General features: G+C 37.3%; 3 protein-coding genes across 3 annotated transcripts; 1 reads left to right on the top strand and 2 right to left on the bottom strand.

Annotated features, from left to right (window-relative positions):
- Positions 1-1349: 1349 nt before the first annotated feature.
- LOC140933704 (protein MAK16 homolog A-like) lies at positions 1350-9683 on the bottom strand. The gene is made up of 10 exons (XM_073383315.1): positions 9263-9683; positions 9093-9139; positions 8666-8775; positions 7656-7834; positions 6546-6583; positions 6032-6086; positions 5603-5677; positions 4502-4603; positions 4293-4355; positions 1350-4045 (listed from the first exon to the last, which is right to left on the bottom strand). The coding sequence occupies exons 1-10, from the start codon at positions 9275-9277 to the stop codon at positions 3887-3889; spliced, it is 843 nt and encodes a 280-aa protein (XP_073239416.1). The 5' UTR covers positions 9278-9683; the 3' UTR covers positions 1350-3886.
- Positions 9684-9728: 45 nt separating this feature from the next.
- LOC140933702 (adipose-secreted signaling protein-like) lies at positions 9729-13689 on the top strand. Its single transcript, XM_073383313.1, has 3 exons — positions 9729-9840; positions 11504-11725; positions 12850-13689. The coding sequence occupies exons 1-3, from the start codon at positions 9786-9788 to the stop codon at positions 13077-13079; spliced, it is 507 nt and encodes a 168-aa protein (XP_073239414.1). The 5' UTR covers positions 9729-9785; the 3' UTR covers positions 13080-13689.
- Positions 13690-15327: 1638 nt separating this feature from the next.
- Positions 15328-20744, bottom strand: LOC140933701 (short-chain dehydrogenase/reductase family 9C member 7-like). The gene is made up of 4 exons (XM_073383312.1): positions 20405-20744; positions 18253-18438; positions 17005-17244; positions 15328-15934 (listed from the first exon to the last, which is right to left on the bottom strand). The coding sequence occupies exons 1-4, from the start codon at positions 20742-20744 to the stop codon at positions 15711-15713; spliced, it is 990 nt and encodes a 329-aa protein (XP_073239413.1). The 3' UTR covers positions 15328-15710.
- Positions 20745-23723: the final 2979 nt, after the last annotated feature.

The raw sequence follows: 23723 nt of genomic DNA, 5'->3' as shown, positions 1-23723 counted from the left end.
AATTAAAGACTGCAAATGTTATTTTTTAATTGGTTGTCTCAATCAGAGTTTTGTCACTGGTAGTACAGATATTCTACTTATTATGTAATCCTGTCAAGGTTTGTTATTTTTCTTCGTATTGACTGCATAGCAGTGATTTCAAACACAAAATCGCTTATTTGGTCCAAGACCACTAACAAATGATATAGACTGCACATGGTAATAGTATTGCTCCTGCATTTTGCTTCAGATTCTGATTGCTGGTTGTGGAGGAAAAAATTAATAATAATGATGATGATAATAATAATTTAATAATAATTAAATAATACTGATTCAGAAGTCTCACTTATAGTTTGTTTTAATACTATCAGTGCAAAATTATTAAGTGTTGTAACACTGTTTACTGTGCAGGCCCTAACTCTCCTCTGCATGGAGTGGACATTTTCTAAATGTATATTGTCTGTCTTACAGTTGAGTTTACTATAATACTTTCCATCTCTTCTTCAAATTGAAATCAATTGAAGAAAACCAGGTACTGAAACAAAGTTATAATAATATTATTACCGTGATTGAAAAAGTACTGTCTAAGAGGTCACATAACACAATTTATTATAAACGGCAATGAAATACCAGGTGAGCTTTCGCGTGAAAACATATCTTCACGTGAAAATAACAGTCAAGTTTTCTTAACACATGGAAAGGTCACCATTGCTATGGTTACATAATACGTTCATTTGACCCTTTTGCAGCCAAAAAAAACATTAATTTAAGTGAAATGGTTAGGTATTTCATTGGCCGCTCAAAACTCGATGAGAAATTTCGTATCTCCACGTGGCCATGTAGTATCCTCTATTTCACCCACAGGCTCTGGTCATGGTTGGTAATTGACAACGTAATAAGCAGCTCTGTTAAAGGGAGGGGATTACTGTCATAAATTGCTTTGATTCCTGAGATAGGTATGATCAGCCTTGATCTAAACGTATTGTTAAGTTTGCAATATTTTGTTTCTACAAAAAGTTGCAGTCCCTAATATTAATATTCAAAAGGTGTGTAACATACATAATGTACAATTATTCTACAGAAAGAATGTTGTATGTACAGTTTTCATTTTTGTAAAATCCAAGAGGGGATAGTTATTATTGAGTAAATCCATAGGATCATTGTGGAGTTTGTTCACGTGACATCACTGCACCATATTGGAGGAGTAAACAAAGGAATGGCGGCCATGTTGAAGGAGCACAGTGGTCCACTCAAAACTCAACTTTTTTTGCAAACAGTTTCCTAAGCAAACCAAAATGGCTGCAAGTCACATGAACAAACCATGGATTGTAGAAAGCCACTCTTTCCACTATCCATGAACAAACACACTGTTATTTCTTGCATGATCATGTTTTATTCGCAGAATGCCTGACAGTTTTGCTTATGACCACTACTGTTCTAATCAGTTCTCAGGGAGTTCTGGGGATAAGAATGCCCTTTTTAAATGGACCCTTCCTTGGTTTTATCAACTTTTGACTAGGACCAGTTGGGGAAAATCCTTTGACACCACTGGAGAGAGCGCCTTAAAATTAGTAATATCGCAAAGTCTGAGAGCGATTTGTCTTGAGCGAGTAAAGTTATAGCTCCACAAAGTTGCGAAAACAGATGTTTGTATAGTGGGGGCAGGGTTGTTCCCCCCACTATACAAACCACAGGCAGCCCAAGCTCAGTATGCGTGTTTAACTATAAATATGTGTTAACCATTAATATTGTGTAATCCTAAAATGGCCGTTAATATAAAGGATTTGTATGGAAATTCAGGCAACAGATTCAACAACATACTCACAGAAAATTTCAATAAAAAACGCTTTACCTTTAATTACTTAATGTATTCTTGCTTTCTGTGTGTTTTTTCCCCCATCCATTGCGATTTAAGCAACTCGGGATAAAGGAAATTGCTTAAACTGCAATGGATCAAGAAAATAGCCACACAGGAAACAAGAACACATCTAGTATGCAAGGTAAAGCATTTTATTAGTAGTGAAAATTTCTGTCAGTATTTATCTTTTTGAATCTATTGCCTGAATTCCCAGACAAATCCTTTATAATCATGGCTATTTTGAGGATTACACAGTATGCTACTACACGTATTAATGATTAAACACTCATACTGACCTTGCGCTGCCTGTGTACAAATCTCTCAACTTTGAGAGCTGTATCTTTGTTACATTTCAACAAATCACTTTCAAACTAAACAATTTTAATAAATTAAAGGCGCTCTCTCCAGCAGATTAGATGGATGTTCACTAACTTCTCCACGTCAAAAGTTGGAAAAAAACCACGAAAAGGTCTCTTCTAATACCAGTTAAGACTTTTTTACTATTTGATGCTTTTGTGACTATCAGTGTTTTTGCACTCAAAGGTTGCAAACTGTACAAAGTAGTCACATTTGAGGTGTTTCTTGGTGTTGTGGAGGCGGCCTGTGGAAGCTATTGTTGTTTTGCTTTTGAGTTGTGGTGCAGGTATTGTTAAGTGTCTTTTCAATCATTTTTATTGCATCGTTTGGTGACTGCAGCCATCCGCAACACCGAAAAACTTCATATTTGCAATGTGTAATTTAGTGTGTAGACCTTGCATAACATTAACACTGTGTCTTGTTATTGTCAAACACTGAGCAATTCATGTACAAAATAAACAGGTCAGGACTTTGACATTGGTTTGGATAAGTTATCCTACTTCCTACAAAATAACTTAAAACAATTAAGAGAAGATTAATATTCTCTGCTGCCAGTTTTTCCAAGGTTTTATACTTTCAAGGACCTATTTCATGAAATCAAAGATTTTCATTTGGTAAATCAACAACTCAAACATTCTGGGGAAGAAAATGGCTGTCCTGGATCAAAAATTAGGGTCCTTAATTAACACATCCACGACTACAAAAAAAAAAACAATGATTACTGTGATAAAATTCGTGCAAAATAAACTGAAGTGTGCATACTATTTTAATAACTATACACAAATCTGCTGATGGTAATGTTAAGACTAGTTAAATCTATGTATTAAATAATTACGATCAGTGCTTGGACAATTTTTATTAAATTGTACAAATTCTTTTTCTCAGTTCAGATCTGGTCTCTTGTGTAATTTCAAGTGGCTTAGGTTATGTCTATGCTATACCGCATAGCTTTTCACACCAACACAAAAATCTATCCTGTAAAGTTTGAATAGCAATGGCCCAGGACTGGAACAATTGTTCACACACATCAAACATTGTGCTGGAGCGGTTGGCTGAGAGGGTTTGGTGAACTTAAATCCACTCCTCACTCCTAAACATTTACTTCCATCTCAGTTGATTCTAGTCCTCGCTCCTTCTTATCTACTTCTGCTATGGTCCAAATACCTGTTCACACCGCACCAAAGTGAGGCACAGACACCTATCTGATATGTGATGCTCCACTTACAATTGGCATGGCACAGTTTTGCTGTGTTACAGAAACTATGCAAACCGAAATCACCATTCTTTTGTGTGAACAGAAGCAATATCTGGTGTGGTTTTCATGCCAGCACAACAGCTATCCAGCATAGTGTCAACATAGGCTTAAAGTTACAAGCAAGATATCTTCATTAAGTTAGTAACTGGTAACAAGACATTGAAAAAGTAACAGCTTCCAAGGAAACGCATACAATATCCTCAGTTCCCACTTTCCATTTCCTTCAGAAAAGTCTCCGTTTTCTTTCTTCCAGTCTTACCACAAAATTAATTGTAAAAGCATTTCTCTAGTTGAAGCATCCCTTTTCTGTGTTCCACCTTCACCTCACATCCCCTTCTTCCTGACTTGGTGATCTCAGTAGCCCTGCTCCAAGTCCCCTGCTCTGCAGGACTTGGCAAAAGCACTTCTGTACGCATATGTGCATGACTTTTGATTGGTTACACCTTAATTTTGGCTCTTTTTGGTTCTGTTTCCTGTTCGTATTCTATTTCCACTTTCGCTTTCCTTCCTTTTCTTCTCTGAAAGGGTTTCTCCTGTTCTTGTTCTTCTTCTGCCTCACTTTCTGATTCTTGTTCAAGTTCATCAGCTTGCAGGTCCTAGAAAATTGTAGGCATTTATGGTTGTAAGAGCCACCTTGACTGTAATGCACGCAAGAAAGTAACCTTTATACCTAACATTAACAATTACATACACTTTCTTCTAACTGCTCCCCATATATTTCCGTCATGCTCCCCTCCTCCCCCCGTCAGGAGCAGGACTGATAGCTGGCAGTCCTGAACACATAGCTTAGGAGTCAGTGAGAGTTATGAAAACAGCACCCTTTGCTTCACTCTTCCACCTTACCTCAATGTCACTGAGATCACTCACATCAACTTCATCCTCAGCCACAAATTCAGGCTCTTCTTCCTGTTATCAAGAAAGGAAAAATAAACATGTTCAAATACATACCAAGAATTTTATAAAAACTCACAGAAAGGTGATGGGTTGAATGAAACCGTTTAATTATCTATGGAACAGGGAAATTCAGTTCAAATATTGTATCATACATTTACCTCCTCTTCTTCCTCTTCCTCCTCTTCCTCCTCCTCTTCAATTTCTTCTTTATCCAGAACATTTTCAAAAGCACTGCTAGGAATGTTGTAAATATCTCCATACTATCAACAAATAAACAAATAACATTTGGATCAGTCTGGGAGTGCTTTCCAAAAGTCAGAACTGACCGGCTTGACCAGTTATTTTGAAAATGAAATATTAGTCTTTTCTCAAATTTTTTACTAAAACCCCTCACATCCACGTATACCATTTTACAAATACAGTGGAACCTCTAATATACCCATTAGACCAAGGCAAGTGTCCCTTGAAGAGAAGTGTCTCCTGATCATGAATAGAGGTTGGGGTTTGTTAATAATTAACCAGCAAAGACGCAATGAAATCTGCAGCATTATTTGTTGAATTCACACAAGTGCAGTACCATTATATGAGTGAGATAGTTCAGTTTGTGAAAGCTTCCAGAATTGTGATTAGTGTACACTTAAAGATATCAACCCTTTTTCACTTTTTGAATACTAAGGTGTCGCTGAATGGAGATAAAAACCCAGTTTTTGGGACCCAGAAAAAGTGTCCCTTTACCCTGATTGGAGTTGTCTCCTGAATAGAAGTGTACCAAAGGAGAAGTTCCACTGTAAACTGATCTGGCTGGATAGTCCTGATTAATAGTGGAACTCCTGTTACAATTGGACTGGTCTGGCCTAAGATTGAAGGAAACCACCTACAGCCTAACCCTTGGAGACTCGTGTAAAATTTCGCCCCAACTGAGATTAAGTTAGGGTCAACATAGTGTAAATTTATAGATCCCTTTCATTCATATGTTCAGCAGCTGTGCAAATTTCTTGAAACAAAAAAGTTTACACAGGAAAAGAGTTCAGTCCAACAGGAATTTTTTGGTACACCATCATGGCCACTGTTTCATTGTTTTGTACACCAAAATGGCTGTCGTGACGTCATGTGAAAGCGATGTACAGGCATTCCAGGGAAGCTTTCAAAGGACAATGGCCAAGTTGACAGCTCAATAAAATATTACTCTATTACTGATAACCAGGCTTCAAACAACTTGGCCTAGTTTAGTATAATTATTTAAAACAAGGTATTCTTACAGTTCCTTTCTGGAGTCTTTCAAGTAACTCTTTCTCAATGGCATTTTCAAGCTGTGCAGCTACCAAAGCCTTTTTCTGTTAAGAGAAATAAAACAAATAAAGCATGGATTACTTGGATTTATAAATTTTTGATGAAGCAAATATTTACACAGGAAGTGTCACCTAATTCAGCATGACTGGTTGGGAGGTAACAATTATGCACCAAGAATCGAGAAGTTTTGCTGTGAATTTATTTATTCAATAGATAAGCATGTGAACTCCAATAATTATTTATTATCCCCGCTCTTTCAAAGATTTTCCAGGAGTGAATGACGTCCTTGCCACATGCATGCACTTTAGTCCATAAAAGCAAGTTGTGTTCATAAATCAGGCAACCTTTCCTCTACCTCTTATTACTACTGCTAAGTAAAATATTTTTATGATGATTACCTCTCTTGTTTTTTCTCTTCTTTCCACTTTCTTGTTTATGGTGACAAGTTTTTTACTACAGAAACAAAGCAGGAACCAAAGCTATTAGTGCTCTACTACTTTGGGAGTACACTTTCTGGGCACCTGTTTCAGAGCTGAAAATTACAGTGAGTCATCTGACAATGTAGCACTAAAATTATTTTGCCTATCTCCGCAGAAGTCCTACCTAGAGTTGGACACAGTGACCACAAAGAGCAAAAATTCCAAAGATTATCCTTTTGTAGCTAAAGATTTGCATGCCTAAAAAAATACATATACGATGTATCTGTGACAATGTGTCTGGTTTGTTCAACTAAAATGGTTACTAACGTCAATAAAATATACATGCCATCTTCTACTGTGGTTTAAAAGAAAATTCCTATCATTTACAATGCCATACACTGTATTTCCAGCTGGATGGAAGTTGGGTTACCAACTTAAGCAGAGGTTCAAATCTAAAACTTAACATTCTGAACAAACTTCCTCTTTTGCCTACCTTGTTTTGAGTCTAAGTTTCCGCATCCTTATTAAGTACTGCAAAAAGATGAGAATAACAAAAAGTAAAACTTTTGAGGGCAGACAAACCACCGTTTATGCCTACCAACAGAGATTTGCCCAGTGGATAGCACTATTTACCATTTGAACAGCTGGGGCCAGATGTATGGATACCAGCAACATAATGCTGAGGGATGCCTTTAACTTTCACCTTCTGCCCATACACATATAGAAACATGATAATTCACACCTCAACCACCCAAACTGAACCAACCAGTACCTTGTATCACTTGTGATGTGATCAGTTCTGAAAGTCATAGCCAATTCTGAATGGAAGAATAGTTGGTTTGCTCGTGACATCATCGCGGCCATGTTGGTGGTCAAGAACAAAAGCATTTCTCTCCTTTGGGAACTAAACTCTATTTTCATGTAAATTCTTTGAGAAAAACTTCTACTGTTTTGACACCCAACATTGCCACCTTGTCACGTGGTCGCAAACCAAGAATTGTGATTGTATTTTGTGCCTTGTATACAAGCTCTTTTGGACGGCTACCTTGTGCAGGTGGGAGAGATCAAACCATACCCAAAAAAGTGCAATTCCATAAAAAAGACCAGGGCCCAGTTGTTCAAAGGCCTATTAGCACTAATCCAGGGTTAAATTTTAACCCAGGTTTCTTTCTCTTTTGCTCAAAAGCATTTTCCCGCATAATTTTCTCTCTTCTTTTTAGAGCATCCAATCATCAACTTGTTGACAAAAAGAATAAAACTGAATTTCCTTTTTAAGCTTTCATATCTGAACTCAAATTTCACACTAACCCTGGGTTATCTTAACCCAGCTTTGAACAACCAGGCCCAGAGAAAAATGCAAAACAGTCGTGTAACTTGAACCAGAAAATTCCAATGAAGTCCCTCCTACCACACCCTTGTCATCTCTTAGGTTGTTTGCACCCTTCAGTGTTTTGAAGCTTCTGAATAGGATACATTGCCTGCCTGATTACTGGACTAAGTATGGCTAGCAGTCTTATTACAGTGTAGATACTGTCACTGCTTGTATATTGATGGATGGGTATTATCATTTTTCCAACAGAGAGAAAAAAACTATCTTTCTCACCTGAACAATCTTTGTATATCTTTGTTTACATTTATGTATAATAAAGTTTGGCCAGTATATAAGGTTCTTGTCAATTTGTTCTAGGGCTTTCTCATAGTTTTTTGAGAGTTTTATTTTTTCCCACATCTTGGCTGGTGAGTGTGCTCTTTCTATAGTCTTCATGTACAGGTAACATACACCTAAAACAGAAATAAAACAAGGCAAGTTTTTCTTTTCATCTTTTTATCTTTTGAATTATGAATTCAAGATATTTCTTGATCACCCTGCAGCAAGGAACACTTTGGAAAGTCACTGTGACTCATACTTTTCTTAATAACCATTAATTTCTGGAATGCTCACTTGACTGTGAGAAAGGTTTTTAAAAGTTACCAAATGTCATTTTGAAATTCTCTGAAAAGATGGTCTTCATTAATTTAATGAAAATGAAGTTTCCTTCAATAGGCCAAGGGGAGGAGGGTATTTGTTAATATGGATTTTCAAATCAGAGGTAGCCTGAGGTACATGTAATAATAGAGTAGGACCCGCTCTATACACACCCACTTAAATGGAAACCTGCATAAAATGGACAGTTTCAATTTGTCTGGACTAAATATCTTACAAGTAAAAACCTACCAGAAATGGCAAACAGCCTTTGACAGGTTCTGTCCAGTATTAAGTCTACCTGGCTAAGTTGCCAACTAAACCATCAGTACAAAGTAAGAGTAAGAAAACTGATTACCATTACATTGTCATGCTTTTAGAACACTGACTTGACTCAAATGGTAATAAATATTTTAGTCCAATACTATGATAAAAGATTGTTGGGTTTCTTAATGATGCACTTGTTACGGAAACAGTTAAGAAATTAAACAAATTTTGCTCATTAAAATGTCTGCTTTTGTCTTTATATAAATAAAACAAGTGTCCAAGACATTTTTTTTGAGAGCCTGCTTAATACAGACATGTCCTCTTGGTGTCCATATTAATCAGGTTCCACTCTAACAGGAAGGAAGGAAGTTCAAAAGTCTTACCATCCTTTTCTCTAACTGTAGCATATCTGCTGTTTGCAAGAGGACAAGACTGTCTGCTGCACAGACCAGTTACATTGTATTCATTACGACAAAAAGTCTGAGTGGCTGTTCTGAAACAAAACCATGAATTCATTCAAATACAAAAATCACGTATCTTTTATATGCTACCTGGTAATTTTAAAGCATAATTTCCATACGAAAAGGATAAAGGTTTGTATCAAAACAAAGTCAACCTCGGATACTAAGCTCACAACTGTAAATGGTTAATTTACTTCAAAAGTTGCTAAAACTCTTGTATGCTTAGCTTAGCCAGGGATGAGTGAATAGAAGTTGCTTTTTTATTGGTGCACCGTTTTGGTGCACCATTTTCTCTGTTATTGTCTAAACTTGGATAACTAGAAAAAAAGTAGGATGTGATGTTACTTACTTTACTTTGAATGAACAGAAACCTTGATTTATTACTTGCCATATTACCTGGGGTCATAAAGATGGTGTTAGTTGAACTGGAAAACTTTTTTAATAGATTAATCAAGCTTAACCACGCACAGACAGACACACCAGCTGGCAACTAGCACGTGTTGTTTGAATCAAACTTACTTCGTCGTGTTGCATGTTAAAACAGAAAGCAAAATCCCTCAAGAGGACCAAAGGAGTTCCTGCACTTCAATTGAACGAATATGCGATGCAAATTTTACGTTTAAGGACACCAAAAAGCAGACAAGGACACTAAATTACACAACCGCACACTTCCAGATCATATCTTTAGCAAGTTTGCATCGACAAGCTTTGCAACCACGCATCACACATATTCGCTTAGGGGAGGTGATAGAGGTTGATTTATAATTTATTTAAGTTTCAAGGCAACTTCGGTAACAAGTAATGAAGTAGTACAATTTGTGACAGTAGATAAATTTCAATTTTTTCTTCAGTATAAATAATGCATGTGTTGTGCTGAAAGAGGGAAATTTTTAAGGTAAAATAAAATCTGACTTACCCTATCCCAGAGAGGACTTTTGGTACTCACCCCAGTTGCCCCGTTTATCTCTCTCACTATCATTAATTTTTAGCGGAAACCAAATTACGTACGCCTGCTTTAGCTCTTTTTCTTTCCCAACGAGAAATGGCAGAGGGACATCATCACGGAGCAATACACGAAGAGGAAGATAGTGAAGATGGTGAGGATTTTGAGAGGTTTAAAAATGTCTTTGAAATGGGCCGACAGATTTGAGTTTACGTGATGCTCGCTTATGATTTGACGGGTACAACAAACTTAAGCATAAGCTTATTTTTATAATTACCACCTTAAACTTGTTTATCATCCTTTGGCGTTAAAAGTTCTTTTTTGTTGCTCTTTTTTCTTCTAAAGTATTTTCATTTTTCTTGGCACTTTCTTAACGGTTTTTAAAACGCGGAATTTTGAAAGTGCGTGATTCCGCCTTGGTGAGTAGGCAGTCTTCGCGCGCTTGTACCGCAATACAGCGCAAGTTTTATATTCTGTCGTCGGTAATATCAAAATTAAAATGATTTTGTGTCACTGTTTTTAAACATGGACAATTATCATTATCAGCTATAAGTTTTCAGCCAGTGATTTTGTGATGAATTACAGTGTTTTGACTTAATCCAGTCTGATAAATAATTTGTCGTGTCATTTTCATAAATAGACCTATTCGGCTAACTAAGGCTCTGTCCACAAGTATCCGTTCTGATTCGAAAACGCAACTTCTTCTTTACGGAAACGGCTTCCGTCCACAAGTATCCGATGAAAACGATCAATGAAAACGGAACTTTTCGAAAACGCTCTCCAGAGTGGAACTTTTTCAAAACGCTGTTTTCGCGTGTACGTGTGCAGATGAAAACGCAACTTTTTCGAAAACGCTGAGGTCAAACTATCAGTTCCAATCCATTCTGCGGGTTCATGATAGCGAACACGTATGCATCAAGCATACAATTCAAGATACAGTGAGAATAGACCTGAATCTTTCAAAAATAATTTGTGAAAAACCGTTATATTTCTCCTTAGCAAAAGCCACTGTCACAGTGATATGGGCATCCCCATTCCCCAACCCTAGTGATACGGGGTTAGGGTTACAGAGGATGCCCATATCACTAGGTTTTTGGGAATGGGTTTCCCAAAACGTGGGGATGCCCATGTCACTGTAACACCAGTGACCACCACTGGTAGATCTTTTCCAACTATCTGTCACTGAGTCTCAGAAGATGATTCCAGGAATTTGAATCCTTATCAAAACGTATGTTTGACATCAGTGTTAGGTGATTAAATGTATCAGGATTGTGGTAATGGTGGGAAATTTTACACTGGAAATAAGGAATAGAGAAACTCTTCCAATATTGTAAAGAAAATAAAAATTAGATGAAAAGAGGCTTTCCTTAAGATATCCTGATTATGTTAAGAAAGTGAGGGGTCAGAGACAGTAGGGAGGACTTACCCTAAAATTCTGAAAATAAGCCCCAGGGTTTATATTTTTCAAAGGCCCTTTTTGAGGAGCTTATTTTTGGAGGGGCTTATCTTCGGAGGGAAATTTTCATTTCAAAATCGATTGGGCTGGCCTTATAGTTGGAAGTAAATTTACCTTTTTGGCTTTGTTTCACTTTGTATTTAAGGGCAACGGAGGGTTTTTTGCGTTACCGGTTTGGGGGGCTTATATTTGGAGGGGCTTATACATGGAGCGGCTAATTTTTGGAATTTTACAGTATCTGCTAGTTTTTTGGTGGCGGGGAAGAGTGCTTTCTTGAGCACAGGGATTTATTTGATGAAATAAACTTTGCCTGCAGTCAAACTGTACTTAACCAGTTATTTATTATTATGTTGCTTTGCAGGTCACCATGTACATTTTCCAGAAGATATGACCGCAAATACAGAAATACAGTTGCAAACAAAAAAGGTTCATGGTAAAACAACAGTAAATGTTCACCTGGGTTTTCTACAACACAAGCACAAGTATGAAATACAGTTCACTCTCCCTGTGTCACCTGAGTCCAAATCATTAACACACTCAATTAACACTCCTTTCATTGCTGTAGGAAGTATAAAAAATTTAGGTGAGTTAATTTATTAACCATCTCCTGTCAGCCATTTATGAGGGGAAAAAAACGCATTTTTGCATGTCCATAAGCCAAATTTGGACCTTTTTTTGTGAATCTATTGCAGTCTTTTTTCGTGTGATTTATCATACCTTTCGTGCGATCTTTTTTCATGCCTTTCTTTTTATGGACAGTTTTGTTGCCCACTTTCTTGTCCTTCTTTTGCTTGGAAAATTTGGCTGGCTTTCCTTCCAAGATAGGGACAAATTTAATCTGCAAAGAGTACCAGTAGTAGGTGAAGAGCAAATTGGCTGTGGATATTTTCCCCAAATGCTGCTTTTCTGTCTAAGTCTGTTACTCTGTCAGGATTGTTCAAAATTTGCTAAATGAGGAATCAGTGCAGAGATCTATCCTCGCTGATTTTGGTAATTACAATCTAATCCTTATAGCATAAATGGAAAGTTAAATGGGTCCAGGAAGGATAATATGCATTGGTCCATGTCAACCAAAAATGACCAAAGCGGAAGTCGAATTAATTTCCACTAACAGCCACTTGTCCACTATGGCCAACTAACAAAATAGCCACTTGTTTTGTTCTGGGGTCTTTCCATAGTCTCACTCTAGTTGTAACCTCTTTACAGCAGCTTAGTACCTTTCTACCCGGCAGCAACTTAAGTGCATGTATTCCCAAGAACTAAAAATACTGTCTCCACAGTGGGCATTTGAAAGCTAATGACACACAAATTAACTGCTATACTCAGTGTACTTTAATTTCTTTTCTTTGTTTATGCCTGAGTCACAAAAAGAGGGGACATGCGCAAGGGGCACAGGGGTTGCAATTATTATTGAAAAAACACCCCAAGGTGCTAGAACACCCCACTGCGCATGCTGCCAACACATTCAGCCAGACATCCCTGTCACCAAGTTCCCCGTTGAAGCACAGATGAAATAAGGATGAAGAAGACATGGCCAAAGGTGTAACATCACTGCCCAGAAATGTTACCACCAATATTATTGTAGCGCATGAATTGCACAAAAACAGAGCTTAGAATGAACACTGCCAGCAGCCTATGTATTTCAAAAAATCATTCTTCCCCACTTGTCTTTGTATTTAAAGCAATTTTTGCTTATTACGATTTTAGGAGATAATAAAGGACATGAAATCACACTAGAGTTAGATGGACACAAGGAAGGCCTCCTTAGGGACAAATTTGTTTTGAAAAATGAAGCTGGTGAGGAATTTGTGATCGTCCTTCACGCACGATGCATTGGATTACGCAAGGGAACTCCTATGCTAAAGGACAATATAAGATGCATTCAGCATCCCGAGAAAGAAGATGAAGAGTATAGTGACTGGCAAGGGTTTGACTGATTTTACAAGTGCCCAACAATACAAAACAACAAAACTGCTCGCGTGCACTTCTGTTGCCACACAATATATTACTTCAGCCTTAAAATAATGTTTATTGAACAATAATTTTGACTCTAAGCACAAAAGATTACTGTATGTCAGTATAAGTGGTTTGATTTCATTCTCAGTGTATGTTTTATAGTTCAGCAAGCTTTAGTTGTAATGAATATCTGCAATATTTTCCCAAGAAGTGTGGGCAAGCAGTTCTGTTGTCTCAAGAAAGATTTTCTTGATTCTTAGCAAGAATGTATTATTATAATAACTAGTAGTATGAGAGGTAAGAAATATTGCTTTTTATGTAACTTACTTGTGAAATCTTGAAAGAATTTTATTTGAATGTATGCATTACCACCATTATTATCACTTTCTTAAGATAGGCTATGTCCCATGCATGCATGTCTGCCATTAAGAAGAATCATGTGCGTCTCGGTTTCAGAGTTTGCTAAATTACTGAAAACCTTAAGTTATGAATAGTATAGATGCTTGGAAATGTGAAATGTCTATTCTTGTTTTGTATCTTTGTTATTAAAAAAGTAAAAATAGTGATAATAAAATATATCCTCACCACACACGTATGTACTACCCCATTGTTGGAAACTTATGGTTCAAAACTTTTATGTCAGCCTTTTTTACATTTGTTCAACTAAAAGAAGAAATACCATGTTATATCAAATGATGAAGTTTATCCTTTTCTGCCTTGTTACTGGCCCTATAAGTAACTTATTCATTGAGATGAGTAAAAAAGTCTGTGCATCTGGCTTCCATGTGCATTTCAAAAGAAACAAATCTTTTATCTCCCTAGACAAGCTCTCTCCCTCAGCACAGCCAGGAGTCCTGTTCTGTCTTTCATTTCTCCTGGATTCCTCTTGAAAGCTAATGGGAACAAAATAATTTTATACCAATAGGTAAAATTCAACCAAAATCAGAATATTTTTCCCAAAATGAGCAGAATGTGAAGCCTGTAGGCTCTCCTTCTTACTTTTGAACCAGTTCGAAACACTTACGGGTACGATTTGTGTACTTTTTTGGCTAGACCCTGGGTCTATGAGGATCAAGGTTTTTACATTCAACATGATTAATTTAATAACAAAACAATAAGAGACACATGATCATGTGAGAATTTACTGGCATCTTTAGCACAGTCCGACTCTAAATGCTTTTCTTAATTCCTGCTCACTCAAGAGTTCATCAGGTTTCAGTTCTTATAGTTTAACTTCTGCACAACATTCACCTTGGTAACAAACACAATGGCTGTAGTGTGGAGAAGTGACATTTAGTACTGTACATTTTACTACACAGTAATTACCATGACAGAGTATGTTTTGTGATAATTTAGATGCCCTTCACTAGGACAATTTTATTACTATCAGATGTTAAGCCCAATTTTTCAAATCTCACAGTTTTAACCAAAACAGAATAATATTAGCCTAGTAATAAATAATTGAGAATAAGGATAATTCATGAGAATACTGGCATGTACCAAAGTTCCTGAAAATCAGTAGCGACCTGGGCCCAGTTGTTCGAAGCATGGTTAGCGTTAACCAGCATTTAATACCTTGACAACGTATTGGTTTTGATACTGCTTAACCAATGGTTAAAGCTAACCATGCTTTGAGCAACTCAGCCCTGTATGACAGCAGCAAAAGTATAATGTCCACCTAATTTTTTTCAACAAGTTGAACATCTTCATTAAAAAATTATGTTACTGTAAATGTTGTGAATATTTGTGGTCTTACATTGCATGAGACCTTGAAAGAACTATTTTAGTGAAGCAATGATAGCATGTACATCTGCTTAATCTCCATCATTATCGATTAACGCAAATTGCATTGTGAACTATTAAATTATTGCTATGTACATGAAACTTTTTTAATTTTTGTACTTTTTTGCATTAACTGTAAATGGATATATAATTAGTTCAAAAGGTTACTAATAATGTTCTTTCAACTTTTGCTGTATTTTTTATTAGCCTATTCTCTTGTGCATTTTTACTGAGTATGTAAACATATTTAGTACTTAGAACACTTTGTGCGTTTGAAAACTTTTAAAATTTTATCACTGTTATAATTGTGACATAAAAAACATACCTCTTAGTCTTAATGAGAATTATAATATTATTAAGAAAACAATAGTAGTGTTATTGTAATGAATAAATACATTTTTTTGAAAAATGTAATTTAAGGTGCAGTCATACAACTCTAGGGACTTTAAGCGTGACAACGTAAAAGTGACATCGTAAAAGTCCGCAGGGTAAACCCAAACCACTAAATGCACATGTCTGGTAGGAAAAACACCTGCCTTTGCTGTCATGTTGCAACATGAGAATTGGTATTTTGCTGTTGTGACCAAACATGAGTACTAAACTTTAATTTTCCTTCGCATTTTTGCAAACATTTTGTAAATTTAGCATCAAATAGCATCTAGGGAAGGTAAGAGTACTTTTCAGTATTTTGGGGGATGAAAATATAGAGATTAAACCGCATGGGAGAAAAAAATTCTGCAAGACTGAACCACATTATCTGCCCAGTCTTTTTCTCGGTATTGGAGTTGCTGTTGTCGTTGTTTAAAGTCCCTACAATTGTAAATAATCAGTTATTTCAGAGGTCCTTTTGGTGGAGCAAGTTTTCTTGCCAGTATTAAATGGAAGAGAAAGTCAGCAATAGATGTTGGTAGATATGACAATAATTGGAGACCACGTGCATCTATACCAACTATGTAACGGTCAAGTGGAGGATCTGATGTCAGCGCATCTACCATAGCATTAACAACTTGGCTGATATTTGAAGAACGATATATATTCTTCACAATGTCAATCCCTACACAGGAAAAAGTAGAAAGAAGATGTGTAAATTTATGCTCACTTGAATACAATGTCATCGAAATTCAAAAACTGAAATGCAAAGAATCTACATGAGCTCTGCATAAGTTGGGAGACTTAATACAGTCCCTGGAAATTTTTCCAATGATTTGCCGACCTTGTAATGTCAGCCAAAGAGGTGTGTGGAATAAGGCCCTTGATCTAATATCAAAATCTCCCTTCTATTTATAAGCATTATGCACAGCAAATTGGAAGGTCGAATTACAAGTGAAGACACTTAGGGTTTTATTTCAGGTACCCTCTCAATTTATTTAATATAATGACAATTCATAACTAAGATAGGTAAAGAATATCTTGAGCTAAGGAAACTCAAGCACGTTATAGGAACAGCTAATTTTAATTCAGTAGCACAAATTACTTAGGAGGACTTTACCTGTCCCTGTGGAGAGGATGCATTAGTCCAACACAGGGTTGGTCAGTATAAGATTCTGGGAAACTACCCACCTACCCTTCCCCCAACCCAATGTTAACACTAATGTCTCCCATAAGGCAAAATGTTGCAACAGGGGAAGGGCAGATAAGCAGTTTCCAAGAATCTGCCGGGTGTATCCTCAGCGTATATCATCTACAATCTTGGACAATCCTTTTTATTCTGTCCAAGATTGTAAGCGAGAGACAGTAACCAGTCCGTACAAATTTTAACAATAATATATACCTTACTGCCTAATTTACCTAGTACTTTCCCCTTTATAGACGCAAACATTCTTTCAAGGCTTGCTTATGGAATCCTCCCCATTTTGTATGATAGCCATCAGAGCATAACAAAAGAGCTGTTCAATAAACAAGGGCTAAAGAAACAGTCTAAAAGGCTAGGATGCTTTGATAATAAGTAACATACAATGGGCAAGCAACATTTGCTGCAACTAAGAAGGGGATTGGCTGGGCTAGGAAAAACTTCAACAACAGCTTCCATAATAAGCAAGCTCTTTTTTGCAATTTTCACCCCGGCAATCAACATCTGTCCAAAGAGCTACCTTCTGCATGAGGCTGGTTTATCATCAAACTCACCTGTACTTAGGTATTCTTCCCCATACTCATCTTTAACCACATCACTCAGTTGGTTCCATCCTTTTTTCAGCTGTTGCTCAAACATATCAGGAGCACATATATTAGTTGTATGGGATCCAGGTTCTAGCATGCTAACTTTTATTCCCCAGGGATACATTTCATGCCTCAGGGCATCAGAAAAAGCCTCCACTCCATATTTGGTCACAGAGTAAGATCCATAAAAAGCAGGAGAAATAAGTCCTGCAATGATAAGGGATAAGAGATTGAAACATTCCATGTCCCTTCTTCTACTTGATCAGAAACCTTCTTCTCCAAAGTATACCCAGAGTATACTCAGAGTATACCCATAGAATACCCAGAATATACTAAGAACATACCCATAGTATACCCTGAGTATACCCAGAGAAAACACTCATTCCACATTTCGAATAGATCCAGATCCAAATGACTGTGTCAAGTCCAAAATACATTGAAGTTCAAGTAGGTCCAAATGAATTCACTACCATATCATATGCATGAGTTAGGTTTTCTAAAACCAAAATGTAAGCCAATAATTATATAAGAATGAGTTCAGCATTCAAAAGTTCAAAAATAAACATCCGAAAATAATACAAAAAAACGTACTGACTGTTGTAAGTTCTAAAATGACAAACTTACAGTGAATCAGGTTTCAAAAACACATGGCTACATTGCAGGCACAGAATACATGCAGAGCGGTAGTAATACATAGTATAACCAGGGTATATCCACAGTATATCCAGAGTATACCCAGGATATACCTAGAATATTACCCAGAGAATACCAATAGCATACCCCGAGTATACCCTTGGTATACTCCAAGTATACCCTGAGTATAGTATACTCATAGTATACATACAAAGTAATCCCCAAGTATACCCAGAAAATACCTAAAGTAAACCCAGGGTATACCCAAAGTAAACCCCGTGTATACCCAGAATATACCCATAGCCAAAGAATACTCTTGGTATACCCAAAGCCAAAGGAACAGATTGATTAGGAATCGTAAACTCTACATTTAGAATTGATTGATAAAATGCGGAATCAACTTAGAGCATTTTTTTTTTTTTATAAACCTTTTTTGGATTTTAGCTTTTAGAAACAGTTCCCACATGGCTTTTATTTTTCTTTGTTTTAAAGTCATGTCATACATTAATGTACCCCCAGACAGAAAAAAAGAAAAAGAAGTGGAACCCCAACTATATAATTCAACTAGCAAGGAAACTTAACCTGCCGCGCTTGAAAGATTCACTACTCTTCCTTTGGATTTCTTGATCAGTGGCAGGAAGGCTTTTGTGACATCAATCATCCCCCATAAATTAACATCTGCACTTCGTTTGAAGACATCAAGAGGTGTCCATTCAATTGGGGATAAATATAAAATTCCTGCATTATTTACCAGCCCCCAAATTCCAGCTGAAACCAAAATGAAACGTCATTATTTACATGTGGTTGTTGATCAATTAATTAACAGTTAATGAATGAGGCTGAGTATCTTATGAAGAATTATGGAGATCAAGGAGGGTGTTATCCGCCTCGGCCTACGGCCTTAACAGATAACACTCTCCTCCGGTTGTTGTAACACTGGTTAACACTATCCACTGGATAACTCACTCTCCAGCAGATAAGTATTAGCAAGTCAGAAGAAGTAGATTTTTTATTTGCCAAATCTAAAAAGAGGAAACACTACATACTAGTACATGCTAGTACACTGGCCAAAAGCTCAATTTGTGACAGAAAATTTTCGTATTTTTATATATCCTACAGAAAAAGAACATGGCTAAACTCTGTGCTTTTTACCACCATCCCAACAAATTCTGAGAAAAATGATGTCCATACTTGGATCATCTTGATTGCACCTATTATGTGATTTCAATATGTTATTGACCATTTCGTAACACAATTTTCAGTTTACTGTAGGCCACCATATATATAATACAGTCGAGGCTCTCCTTGCAACTGCTCTTAAAAGCAACGAGCTCTAGTAATGACCACCTTTGTGAAACCTCGTTTGAGCTGCAACTTAAACTTTGTTATGAAAAGCTCTCATAAGTGACTGCTCCCATAAGTGACCGAGACCAGTTTTGGGATTACCCAACTGAACTCAAATATTCCATTGTTTTTAAGCTCTCATAAGAAACCACTCAGTATTTCTTTTGTTTTTTTTAATGAATTATTAATGAGTTCCTGAAACTCTCGTAAGCCACCACCCTCTGTTGTTTTACCATGCAGTCCATTATGAGAGCTCATTCTCTTAAGCAACCAGCTCTAGTTAAAACCACTTTTTCCAGTTTCCTAGGTGGTTGCTTACAAGAGCCTCTACTGTACTCTTAATTTTCAATTTGAGAATATTATGGTATTTTTTGCAGTGGCCTATTTAAGGAAATACCATTAACTTTGTATTTATGTATTTAAGTAAATGACCTGTCAATTTAACTCTGAACCGCCCCCCCCCCCTTTCCAGCCCCAACTGTTCTAGGCCCGTAGCAGGGGGAGGTGCAGGGGGGGCTCGAGCCCCCCCGAGAAATTTTCAGACTTGAATTAAATTCTGCTACAAAAGTGGAATTTTTCTACTAGAATGGACAGCTGTCAATGGAAGCTTAAGTTTCAAAGTACTGTCGATCATAGTAAGATTATGTACTGTTGTTCTTCTGTGCAATTTGGAATTGTGTAAATGAACAAAATCATATTTTTGCTCTGCCAAAAACAACCAACAGCTTTAAAATATCTGCTTATTAAGCATCAAAATAGTCAGAAGCAAAAATACTATGGATCGAAATGCACCAAAGACAATCCCTGAACTTGACCTCTTGACCTTGATTGGTTCCCTTAGAGGTCCCCCAGTGTAAAATATACTACTGTACTGGAGTAAAACTTGAGTTTTTGCGCATTAATATTGAAAGTCTTACAATGTCTTCGCAAGAGCCGCCGAAAAAGAAATCCAAACAAGTCGAAAAATGAGCAGGGAACACTTTTATCGTGGGTAAAACCATGCACTAGTGAAACAGAGCCTGGTGTGGTCGAAGAAACAATCCGAATCAAAGAACAACCCGGAAGGTATTGTAGACAAATGTAGCGATCTGACATGTACCAAAAAGTATGCTTTAACCGAGTGACCGAAGCAGGGGGGGGAGTTAATGTGGGCCACTCGCTCAGCCCCCCCAGTCATTTTATGCTTGCTACAGGCCCGTGTTCAAAAATTCCAACGAACACATAGAGTCTGAGCGGCCTGTGGATCCACAACAAGCCACTTGCTTTTGTTACACCATGTGACGATACTCAAAGGAGTATTTCCTTTCAAAAATTGTCGAAGGGACAAATCTTCCAGGAAAGATTATGCGATCTACAAAGCAGGGGCAGAGGGCATAACCTAGTGACCTACCACAGGCAACTTCTTTCTTAACTTCTTCAAACACTTCGTTAATTTGCTGCGAGTTTGTCACATCCATCTGAAATGTTTTCAGCCTATCGCTTGTCACCGATTTCAAACCCTTTTCACCATCGCTTGTAAGACAAGTCGCCAACACACGAACTCCCATCTCGTCCAAACGAATGGCTGTTGCGCGACCAAAACCAGAGTCGCAGCCCGTAATTAGAACGTATTTTCCTCGTATGTCAATACTCCGTTTTGGTAAGAGAGATTTTAAGAGACAGATTGTCAGCAGGCCAATAATTAACAACAGCAACCAAGATGAGACAGACAGAGAGCTTGTGACCTCCATCCCGCTGCCGACAGACCGAGCGTGGAGATGACGGAGACTGGTGAGCTGGCGGGAGTCGGGTGGGGGAACATTTTGAGAACTGCCTTGGGTTTTGCCCTGGGTAAGGATTTGAGAGTGTCCTAGCGGTGGGGGGAAGGTACTCCCTATAATTGCCTGTATGGGGAGGCTCAGCCCGTAAGGGATACCTTTTTCGCGCTGAACGTTTATGAAAGGGTAGGGATTTCTATAGTTGAAGTATATAACGGGTAGGGAAAACTGCCGTCACTTCGGTCTGCAATAAGACCTAAAAGGACTACCAGAACGAAGGATCTTGTGGCTGTGAAAAAGTCAAGAAGTTTCCTGGTTTTGTGATTTACTCATATTTTATCAACAGTGTATTTACAGCAGTCAGAAGGGATGCAAAGTTCTAAACTACAATTGGTATGTGAAGGGGGTACCATTTGTCAATGGCGGGTATATGAAAAGGTAGCCTGCGTAGCAGGCGCCAGGAAGTAAATGGGCGTAAGAAAGAATGTGCGCGCGCGAGGGAGACACGCGTGTCTCCTTCTCTCGCGCGCGTTTTTTCTAGGCTACTGAAAAGGGTACCCGTCTATCAAAAAATGGTATGAGGCGGAGCCTCCCCGTTTAAAACTTTGTTGAGGGCCCCCAGGGGACGGGAGTGTGTGCATGGCTGCCACTGCCCGCCTTTATCTAGCCTGTTCCCGGCGTTCTGATCGTGGGGACGGCGCAAAGAGATGTGAGTAAAAGAAAAACAGCGAAGACGTGGGGTAGGGGGTGAGAGCGAGTCCAAGGCTATGTTCACAGTATACATCTACATCTGCATCTACATTTAGTAGTCAGCAGAAACTACCTTGTGCAGAAGTCACGCTAACGTTAATTAAGAACAAAAATCTAAAATTTAGTAAAAAAAATAACAAATAAAATAAAAATAAATAAACACTGGTGGAAGGTCACCTTATACTAATCTCTTCGTAAGTAATCGCTTAACATACTCTTAAAAATATCTAAAGATTTGGCAGATATAATGTCAGAAGGAAGGCTATTCCATTCCCTCACTGTTCTAGGAAAATAGCAGTAATTAAATACATCGTTACTTGTATGTTCAATAAAATATTTAAAACCATGAGATCCACGAGTCCGAGTTTCTGTTGCTGGAGTCAAGTACTTAGACTTATTTACATGAATGATGTCATTTAAAATTTTGTACATTTTGCATAAGCGAGCTTGTTTGCGGCGAGAGGCCAGGGGTTCCCATTCCAGACCTTTTATCATAGAAGTTACACTTGAAGAATATTTATAATCCCCCTTACAAAAACGAGCAGCTGGCCTTTGAATATTTTCCAGTTTATTTACATCACATAGATAGTGCGGGTCCCAGACTAGTACTGAGTACTGGGTCGAACAAGAGTCTTACACAGAAGACATCTGGTATCCTCATCGCAAAACCAGAAGTTTCTTTTGATCAGATTTAAGGTCTTGGTAGCTTTAGAGGATAATTCATGAAGATGGTGATTCCATCTCACATTTGCATCCAGGGTGACTCCCAAATACGGGTGCTTTTCAACATATGCTAAGGTAGTGTTACAGAAAGTATATTCTCGAAAAGGCGGATTCCTCTGTTTTGATATACCCATAATGAAACATATATTTCTCTGGGTTGAATTCCATCTGCCAGGTGTTCTGCCTTAGTTATAGTTTCCTTAGGTCAGATTGAAGTTTGTCCATATCTGGAGCAGAGGTAATGGATATATAAATAAGGCAGTCATAAGCAAATAATCTGGTTTGACATTCAAGCCCAAACGGTAAATCATTAACAGAAAGTATAAACAAAAGGATAGCTTTTGCTCTCTGAGAAAAGAGGGGCGGTGACGGGAAACAGAACGCTACACAAACTGTCTTGGAGCCTGGAATACAGTCACGTGATGTTTAGACCATTACCTTCATACCGGTATGTTTCTGACACATTTTTGTAGTTTTATTTATTCGTTATTTTGTAGTTGCCAACTAGGATTTTACACATCATGCATTCGTTTTCCCCTAAAATGATCCACCTTATTGTTCCATTTTTTTCCACTATATATAAACACTCGGCCACCCATGCCAAAAAAGTCACTAATGAAAATGCTTCAGAATTCTCATCACACAGAGGCTTTTTATTAATTTGAAAGCTAACAAAAACCTATAGATGGTATAACAACAGGTTAATGGGTATACATTAGAAAAAGAATCGTTAAAATGGATCTATTGGGGCAGCATTTGACTTCTTTTTTTAATATTTTGACTTAAAGTGTTCAGTTTCTCTTTATTTATCGATTATTATTTTTTTCTGAATCTTCATTTTCTTTGAAAAAATAATTTTCCCGGAAAATGCAAATTGAAACAACATAAAAATGGTGAATTGTCGATATATAAAAAGAGCTATACCTTATTACCTGAAATTAGCGAATTCAGCGATTTTTAGAAAAATCACTAAATTAGAATGCACCAAAATTAGGTGTCGCTAAATTTAAATCGTCGTTAAATTAAAGTGAGTACAATATGAAATTCCACCATCTAGTCAGTTTCATGCACAAATACGCTATTTGACGGACGATTATGGTGTGTACCACTGAATTTGTGTGACAACGTACCTTAAAAATGAGTGATGAGGACAGCGTTAAGATATGACCGAATCGATTACGGTTGCAGTTTCGTTTTTTTTCCGTTCAAAATAAAGTTAGAGAACGTTGTATGATTTTGAATTAAATGAAGCTATTATCGTTTATGATTTTATCACATAAATGTTTTATTGTCGTCGTAAAAGTTTTGAACCCTTAATTCGCCAAAATTTTAGTTTGTGAAATCGCGAAAATTAAGGGACTTCCAAAAGTTACGAAAAATCGCTAAAGTAAAGGTGCCCCTATGTAAGGATTTTTCGAAATCGCTAATTGACGTGTCGCAAAAATTTCATGTAATAAGGTAAATAAAAACTGATTAAAA

This window comes from Porites lutea, chromosome 4 (genome assembly GCF_958299795.1).
Source record: "Porites lutea chromosome 4, jaPorLute2.1, whole genome shotgun sequence".
In the NCBI taxonomy this organism is placed as follows: domain Eukaryota; kingdom Metazoa; phylum Cnidaria; class Anthozoa; order Scleractinia; family Poritidae; genus Porites; species Porites lutea.
Note: the sequence above shows the minus strand (reverse complement) of the source record. Positions and strands in the feature narration are given on the sequence as shown.

Excerpts from the sequence above, each read along its gene's own strand:
- LOC140933704 (XM_073383315.1), bottom strand. Across the intron at positions 7,835-8,665 it reads TACAGTTAGAGAAAAGGATG|GTGTATGTTACCTGTACATG; the intron begins GTAAGACTTTTG and ends TTTCTGTTTTAG. Across the intron at positions 4,604-5,602 it reads AAAGACTCCAGAAAGGAACT|TATGGAGATATTTACAACAT; the intron begins GTAAGAATACCT and ends ATTTGTTGATAG.
- LOC140933702 (XM_073383313.1), top strand. The coding sequence starts at position 9,786 with ATGGCAGAGGGACATCATCACGGAGCAATACACGAAGAGGAAGATAGT. Across the intron at positions 9,841-11,503 it reads AGAGGAAGATAGTGAAGATG|GTCACCATGTACATTTTCCA; the intron begins GTGAGGATTTTG and ends GTTGCTTTGCAG. Across the intron at positions 11,726-12,849 it reads AGGAAGTATAAAAAATTTAG|GAGATAATAAAGGACATGAA; the intron begins GTGAGTTAATTT and ends TTACGATTTTAG.
- LOC140933701 (XM_073383312.1), bottom strand. The coding sequence starts at position 20,744 with ATGGAGGTCACAAGCTCTCTGTCTGTCTCATCTTGGTTGCTGTTGTTA. Across the intron at positions 17,245-18,252 it reads GAATCTTTCAAGCGCGGCAG|GACTTATTTCTCCTGCTTTT; the intron begins GTTAAGTTTCCT and ends TTATCATTGCAG. Across the intron at positions 15,935-17,004 it reads GGAAGAATACCTAAGTACAG|GGATTGACATTGTGAAGAAT; the intron begins GTGAGTTTGATG and ends TTTCCTGTGTAG.